Raw genomic sequence first — 9,212 nt, forward strand, 5'->3', positions numbered from 1 at the left:
GATTGTACATTAAAAGAGAACGGAACGCCAATTGGTTGGCACCACTCCGATCCCATGCATACAGAGAAGAGGTTCAAAGATAAATCCTGAAAAACATTAAGACATTTCTCATGTACGTACGTAACTTAATTATTGATATATGGACTATTCGAACCATAAACCATAAACCATAAACCATGCATACATACATACATGGGTTTAATATTATTGCATGGATTGATGACGAAAATGTTCTATGTGAATAAATTATATAGCAAATTAATCGATCGATGCATCAAGTTGTTATATGTTTTGTTAAATATCGATATCAGGTGTCGTGTCAAAGAAATGTGATATAAGCATCGAGTCTCCCTGTGAGTGTCGTGTTGGTGCTACGAACTTCTCTCGTCCAAAGATAGCCTCTGGCATTGCGGAACCGCCCCGTGCCTCCGGTGATCGCTCGCTCGAACAGCGTCTGCAGAGGAGCCACAGGGAACAGCCCCTGCACGGCGATGGAGCTGCCGTTGTACTCGCCAGCAGTGAACACCAGCTGCAGGATGGTGAGGCCGGAGTTCTCGGCCACACTCGATCCCACTCCCATACCTTGGTTTCTCCCGACGATGGGCGAGTCGGGCTCGACCCCTTGGCGAAGGAGATTGTCGTAGACGATCAGGTTGCCGAACCCAGCCCCAGATGTGGAGCCGCGCCGCTCGACTGCATAGACGACCGTGGCGTTGGGCCCAGAGCCGAGAACTCGCTCGTGGTTGTAGAAGCGCAGGTGCAAGTAGCCGTCGGTGCCGGATTGGGCGGTGCAGAGCGACGTGAAGAATAAGAGGAGGAAGACGACGACGACGACGAAGGAGCTGGAGTAAGAAAGAGACGATGCCATTTGCATGGTCGTCGGATGCACGAGGTAGGCAATATTAATGCCAAGGTGAGCTATAAATAGTGTATGAATTGAAAGAGCATTGTGAAATGCCATGTCGTTTACGTTATTGTTGAATAACGGTTAATTACTGCATGCCTATAGTAATTAACATAAACAATTTAGTAATAAATGGATAGTGATAAATTTTGTCAAATATCTATTAAACATATTAAGCACGTTTGCGTGCTTCTTCCGCCATGTAAAACAGAGACGAATCTGGTAAATGCTTCAAGTACAAATTTCCTAAACAAAGAAACAAAACTGTTAGACATATACGAAATATGTCTAACTTCTATGTTGTTATGTTGTTATTGTTGTTGTTATTAATAATAGTATAAATTCTCATTTAATTTGTTTTCTTAAAGCTAGCTAAATCATGTTTCTAGGTGGAAGAGAACACAGCTTTCATCTTAATCCATACAATTAGATTATTACTTATTTCTGTATTTTTGAAAAAAAAAATACATACGTTACATATTTTTTTGCTTTAAAAATCGTTGGCTCATGTACATTACAAATGTTTATCGCCTGTCAAATACAAATAAATATTCAAGTTTCACCATCACAATATTAATGCCTCTGATCACGAGATTATATAGCTTGGAAAAATTTTAATATTCTAGATTTTTTTTTATTTCCCTGCATTTTTAAATGAACAAATATTGCCCACCTTCGTAAATAATTTATCCTGTAATTAATTAAAATTTGTTCTACTCGTTTAGTAAAAGAAAATTTATCTTTGCCGTGACGCATTGCAAGTTGCAAGTAATCTACTAAATTAGAAGGGAATAAATTTAAAAGGCATCTTTTATTTTTTTATTAGCATAAAGAACGCACATTTTATATATATATATATATATATATATATACACACACACACGAAGATAAGACCTCCTGGCTCTAAGAAGGTGATTTTCATCATACACACACTCAGACAATCCCATAAAACATTAGTGATCAAAGACTAGGGAAAGGATCCCTGGTAAGGTCATCCGACACCCAAATCAGTATGATCTCCGACCAATGAAATGAAGAACAGTAGTGGATATGAACTAGCGTAGGTTCCAGATGCAAATGATGTGTACCTTGTTAACGAAGAGGATTACCCTTTATATACCACCTCTCACAACCTTCGTGATCATGAGATGATATCGTGCATTGGAGTTTATTAGGTGATGGAAAAAACATGGTCTAGATGATATGAAGTAACAATCCAAGGAATCTTTTTTCTATTCATAGATGTACCTCTCTTGTCGTTTATGACTTACCCTTGATGAAATTGTCAAGGGACTATGTCGTCATAATTAACCTCCGCAAGAAGTGCCCAAGGAATATTCCCCGACAACCTTGACAAACTGTTAAAATATTGTCTGCTGCTTGTTTGTTGAGTATATCTTGGTCGGTCCTTAAGCCGACCTCTTTATTAGGGTAATATAATCTGCTGAATATATCTTGGCCAGTCCTTATACCGACCTCTTTGTTTGGATGATGTACTCTTCTCTGTTGTTTGGCTAATCTACTCTGCGCTGAATATATTTCGACCGGTCTTTAAGCCGACCTCTTTTATTGAGTCATTCAGTTGCATTTAGTATATTCCCTTGCCCTATGTCAGATTAAGCTATTCAATCATGTTCTGCGTAACATTAATATACTCATTGGAGAAGGGTAGAGTGTATCAGGATCCTAGGAAGCCCCTTTGATAATAAAATTTATTGTGTTAGAATTCTATTTGGGTGATTGATAATAAGATAAATATAAGTGTCGTATGTCCGTTCAATCCTTTACCTAACTGGGCGTATGTGCACTTTGGTTAGACGTATCTTTAACCTGGTCAGTCTTTATTTGGCCGGTCACACATATCGAAACTGATAAAGCTAAGCGGCTTTATCCAAGCACCTTTATCCCGACCTATCTTTATCTATCCGATCACATATATGAGAATTGATGAGGCTGAGTGCCTTTAACTCGGTCAAGCTTTATCTGGCCCGTCACACATATGGGAAATGATGAGGCCGAGCGCCTTTATCCCAATCGGTCTTTATCTAGCCGGTCATCCATATGAGAATTGATGAGGCTGAGTGCCTTTAACCCGGTTGGATATTTGTACGATTAGAGCATACATGCTCGCCCGACTTTAAGAATGGGTGGATACACGTGTGTGATGCACTTTATAGTTGGTCTGTTATAGAGCGAGCTAGTCAGTCATTCCGGCCAATGCGTAAGGTTGGCGAACCTTAAACTTGACCTCCTTAAGATCTAGTCACCCTTGAGACATTATACTTCCTGGTTCACCCAGTTTAATGACTGACCATCTTCCCCTGGTAGGACTAAAATCCAGTCTGGTTAACCCAAGGATTTTAACACTGGGGAACTGATCCAAGCCAGATGAAGGGATATTACTCTTTTTGGAGTAGGACTACCATGTTATCTTGACTTTGACCATTACGTTACCTTGACTTTGACCGCCATGTCACCTTCTGGGTTCATCCATCATAACTCATATCACTAAACTCCCTTTCAAGTCTAGTCGAAGGAGCTGTAGCCGACTGACTGGACTCAAGTCTTAATTTTGTCCTCTCAACCTTTTTGCACTTCCTTCCCACTATGCCTTGGAGACTTGACAATTTTTTCAAAATCATCTCCCCACAGTCAATTTTTCTTAGATGAGATTACTGAGGATGCGTGGAGAGGTTCATAGTCAGAGGAATAATGTGGTTGTCATTTCCATCATAAATACTCATTCATGGGTTGATGCAACGTGGCTTCCCTTTCTATTTTCCGAAACGACTTCTAACGCATGCTAATCTGCATGAATTGATGATACGCCTTCCCTACAAATCAACAGTCCTCCAAAGTGCATGACTTTTTAATCAAATGGTCATAGTTAAACTAATTTTTATAAAAACCCTCAACAGTTAATACTCTCAGTACTTGCACTTCATCTTCTTCAATTTCTTTTCCGGCGAACCTTCCTCCTCCATTTCTTCTCCTCTTGCACCTTAAGTGACCTAATAAATTGTTCACCTTCTTTTAGATTTACATCCTATTATGGGTCAGGAATAATTCGCCCCCTAGTATATCTTTCCTGTTCCACCTTTGATGATTCTAATGGGGCTTACATCTAATCTAAGTATGGAATACCTAAGGGTATACCATTCTTCTGCCTTCTCCTGATGATCGACCTCACCTTCCTCCTCCTAATTGTTAGTTAGAGCCCAAGAGCCAATTATTTGATGATTGTATGGACTTATTGTATCATATTCTTGTATATTAATAAAGGCATTTGTTTGGTTATTATACTTATTTGTATTAGTGCCAAATAGACTAAGTATAATAGCGTCCTTGAGTAGAAGGTTCATACCTATATCAATCGATTAGTTGAATCGATAGTGAGATGATATAGGGAACACTACTCTAAATCATTCTTAGTCGAGTATTAACATTCAGGGACAATGTTAATGCAATAAGACTAGCATGTAGGTCAGCTCGATGACTTGATCTCACAAGTCATATGTAACACCCCTAGAAAGCCTAGATAAGAAAGTAAGGATAATGAGAGTATGAAGGTAGTGAAAAGAAGGTGTAAATATTATAAGTTGAATATTAAGATGGGAAGGATTTAGATGATTAAAACTTTATGAAAGAAAATAAAGTTGAGAATATAAATCATCTATATTTATAATACATGGAATTAATGTAAACAAAAGGAAGGAATATGAGATAATATATATGTGTATGAAATATTTATGCATAATGCATAATATGGTGATATATGAATTATTATGTACAAAAGAATATCAATAATATGTTAGAAGAGAAATAAGATTGAACCTTGGACCTCTTGTAAGGAACATGTATAGGATATCAAAGGGGATAGGAGAATTATTGATAAGGAGAGAAAGGACTAAGTAGTTAAGAATAAGAAAGGATTCTTTTTACTTAAAAGGAAAAGGAAGTAAAAAGAAGTAAAAATATACATAACCAAGTTTTGATCCTTGGTTCTCTTGTGGATGCATGCATATGTTAACCAAGTGTGATAGGAGAGGATATTATAAGAGGAGAGATAGGAATTTTAATTAAAGGAAAGAAAAGAGAGAAATTAAAGGAAAGAAAAGAGAGAACTCAAGAAGCATTTCTCTAGAATATTCTTATCATTAAAGAGGAGAAATAAATAAGGAGGATGAATCAAGTCAAGTTTTCCTCCCCTCATTTTAGTATAAATAGGCATGGAGGGGTGGCTTCATCCTCAACTCACTCTCCTCCTCTTCTCCTAGAGGTGCCGAGACACTCCCTCTTTTCTTTCTTTTTGTTGCCGAGCAACACAAGAGGAAGAAGCCTCCTCTTCTTCCTCCTCCTCTCCACCAAAAGACCTAGCCACTTCTTCCTCCATTGGTGCCGAGCAAAGCAAGCAAGGAAGAAAGGTCCACAAGCAAGTTCTCAACTCTAGGAAACTTAAGCAAAGAAGGTAAGCTTCCCCTCACCTGTGGTACAAGGCTTTTATGTGATTTTCGGATTTATAAGGATTAGAAAACCTAGGAAAGAATTTAAGAAAAATTCGGCTAAAGAAAAGGTTTTCAAATCTAGGATGATTTAAACAAGACCTTATTTCATGATAAGATTTTCTATGCTATGTAGAAGGATTCTTTTCCATGATTTTATACTGATATGATGTATGATCAGAGGAGTATCTAACCCTAGGATTTCAACCAAAAATATTTTAAAGAGGTTAGGAAGATTATTGTCTAACCAAACTAGTGCAAGGTTCCTTCTATGAAATGCTAAGGACCTTTCTATGGATTTCTTGCTTGGAAATTAATTGGAACCAAAAGAAAACTCACTTGTATGTTTCGGACCAGAAAGGTTAAGGGTTAGGAAGACCTTCAAAATTTAAATAAACATGCTCATATGATAGGATATAAAGTTTCTCAAAGGATTTCCTATTGCTAGAAACTCATGAACTCTTTTTAGGGTTTTTCGGCCATGATAAAAGGGATAGCTTAGATTAGCCTAAACAAAAATATTAATATGCTCAAGACCTCTGTGATATTATGATATGAAAGTTGATTAATGCTCTCATGTTTAATTGGAATGTAGAAAATTGGTTACATGATATAAGACATGTAAGATCACAAGAGTCCTAGCTTGTTTATGATCCAATTTTGTGTATGATGTTCTTAGTAACTTTTGCCATGATATTTACTTAGGCTTTCCATGCTTTAGGCCACTTAAGAAACCTAGCTTAAGGACTGGTAGGTTTCGGCCATGAAGGAAAATAAAAGAAAAAAAAAGAAAGAAACCTAGGAAATGCTATACATAATGAGATGAAATGAAATTATGTTATGTAATATGCCATGATATGTTATAGGAAATGCTATACATAATGAGAAGAAATGAAATTATGTTATGTAATATGCCATGATATGTTATAGGAAATGCTATACATAATGAGAAGAAATGAAATTATGTTATGTAATATGCTAGGATATGTTATAGCATAGGAAATGCTATACATAATGAGAAGAAATGAAATTATGTTATGTAACATGCCATGATATGTTATAATAGCATAGGAAATGCTATACATAATGAGAAGAAATGAAATTATGTTACGTAACATGCCATGATATGTTATAGCATAGGAAATGCTATACATAATGAGAAGAAATGAAATTATATTATGTAATATGCCATGATATGTTATAGCATAGGAAATGCTATACATAATGAGAAGAAATGAAATTATATTATGTAATATGCCATGATATGTTATAGCATAGGAAATGCTATACATAATGAAAAGAAATGAAAAAGGAAATGCATGAAAGATTGTTAGGGACATGATATGATAGTAATGCATGATAAGTTATTTTGTATGGTTTGTACCAAGGGTGGGCTCCGTAAACGCCCCGGGGTCGATGGAGTAAGACTCGGGCCTCGTCAATAATGGCCGTAAATGCCCCTAGGTCGATGGAGTAAGACTCGGGCCTCGTCAGTAATGGGCCTCTGAATGCCCTAGGTCGATGGAGTAAGACTCGGGCCTAGTATGTATGCATGGTAGGGTTCAAGACTTGCTACCTTGGACCTACCTATGAAGCGCGCGCATTATGTATGTGGTACAAACCGGGATCCCCTCTAATGATGATATTAATTTCAAGTACTTATAAGTATAAGTTTTCAAATTCATGATGCATTGCCTACATATGTGCTTGAATTATCTGATGATTAGATATAATGTCATGTGATATTATGATATGAATATGAATATGATACCCTTGTATGTCGTATGCTTATGATACCTCGCATGATATTGATATGCAATGATATGAATTCGGTTTTAGTGAGTAGGAAAGGAACTTACTGAGCCATGAGTGCTCATAGCTTACTTTCCTTGTACCGCAGATATGGGGGACGGATATTCGGAACGACGGAGCAGCAGGAGGAGCAGATAGTGATGTGTGTGGTGGTGGCTCGGCAAGAACGATTCGGACAAATTAATATTTTTAGTTATATGATCAATATATGCACATTCGAACTAATCGGAATATGTGATATCATGCTTATTTAAATAAAAGGAATGATTTAAAATTTTCCGCTGTTATAGTATAACTAAAGCATGTACGTAAGTAGTATAAGATCGTAGCGCCGCCCTTGGGTAAGAAGGGTGGTAAGCTAGGATACATGACTAATTGCCTACCAACACACATCAAGCTCTACCCTAAGTAAGGGTGCATGATGAATTTATTTATATGCAAAAATTAGAATGATACTCTAGGATACCTGAATAATAGCCTAGGAAGGATACCTTAAGTTATACCCTAGAGAAGGGTGCATGATGACAAGTATGTGTTAAAAATAGTATGATACTCTAGGATGCATGAATGGTAGCCTAGGAAGGATACCTTAAGTTATACCCTAGAGAATGGTGCATGATGATAAGTAGGTGATATTCTAGGATGCATGAATGGTAGCCTAGATACAAGAACCTTAGGCTATAACATAAGAGGAATAATGAATCTTTAAAATCTTGTAGAAATGGACTATATCCCGTTCGAATACGATCCCGAGGATGTAGAATATCTTGGCGAATACCTCGAGTTCGCGGATGAACCCGATATGCTGGAATACTTCGGCAACTATGTGAGCGACTCGGAATCTCCGGAACACGGCGAGTTCGGAGAGGAAGATCTCGAGGAAATCGAGGAAGGGAATTCGGACGATAATGAAGATGAAGATTCAGAAATTATGGAATATTATGAAGGAGAGAACGAGTTTCCTGAGATGAGCGAGGATGAATTTAACCTTGCTGAATACATGGAAATGGGTTTCAACCCCAACGATATAATAGACTTCGAGTGGGGACTGAACAACCTCGAGGGGGAACTAAACGAAGACCCGATGGAACCGGACGAACATGTTGAAGAAGACGAGGGAATGGATGAAGAGACAATAATCGACCCGGAAGAGGCATCGGAGATTCAATCTCCGATAATGCCTGATCCACCCCAGAATGATCTGGCCAAGTCGATACAGGTTGGGTTGATGATGACTACTGCTCTCATGTCCTTTATGGCAGGAGTAGTCACAACCTACCTGGCCTTTTAAGAGAAGAAGTTATGAACAAAAAAAAAAAAATGTAATAAAAGCTTTTGATGAATAAAAAGAGTAGAAATGGTATCAATTTAAGCATGAGTCAAGTAAGAATGATAATACCATCGGCTAGATCTTGACGCGTATGAATGGTAAGGTAATCTAAAGCACCACAGTATGTTCTGAATCAAGGTGGTCCCGCAAGGTTACACCAACTACAGACTTCTATTGAGGGACCTTCAATAAGTCAAGGGAGATTGGAAGCTCCACCAACGTCTAAGGAATCTAAGCAGAAATTGTCATTCTAAGTTCGGGGACGAACTTTCAATAAGTAGGGGAGATTGTAACACCCCTAGAAAGCCTAGATAAGAAAGTAAGGATAATGAGAGTATGAAGGTAGTGAAAAGAAGGTGTAAATATTATAAGTTGAATATTAAGATGGGAAGGATTTAGATGATTAAAACTTTATGAAAGAAAATAAAGTTGAGAATATAAATCATCTATATTTATAATACATGGAATTAATGTAAACAAAAGGAAGGAATATGAGATAATATATATGTGTATGAAATATTTATGCATAATGCATAATATGGTGATATATGAATTATTATGTACAAAAGAATATCAATAATATGTTAGAAGAGAAATAAGATTGAACCTTGGACCTCTTGTAAGGAACATGTATAGGATATCAAAGGGGATAGGAGAATTATTG

General features: G+C 37.3%; 1 protein-coding gene across 1 annotated transcript; it reads right to left on the reverse strand.

Annotated features, from left to right (window-relative positions):
- Nucleotides 1-319: 319 nt before the first annotated feature.
- Nucleotides 320-961, reverse strand: LOC121994718 (dirigent protein 2-like). The gene has a single exon (XM_042548660.1). It carries the CDS (start codon nt 959-961, stop codon nt 320-322), a length of 642 nt encoding a protein of 213 aa, XP_042404594.1.
- Between the last annotated feature and the right edge of the window lie 8,251 nt (nt 962-9,212).

The sequence above is a fragment of the Zingiber officinale genome, chromosome 6A (assembly GCF_018446385.1).
Source record: "Zingiber officinale cultivar Zhangliang chromosome 6A, Zo_v1.1, whole genome shotgun sequence".
NCBI classification, from domain to species: Eukaryota; Viridiplantae; Streptophyta; class Magnoliopsida; order Zingiberales; family Zingiberaceae; genus Zingiber; species Zingiber officinale.

What these genes read in the sequence shown, in the direction of transcription:
- LOC121994718 (XM_042548660.1), bottom strand. Translation starts at nt 961, where the DNA reads ATGGCATTTCACAATGCTCTTTCAATTCATACACTATTTATAGCTCAC.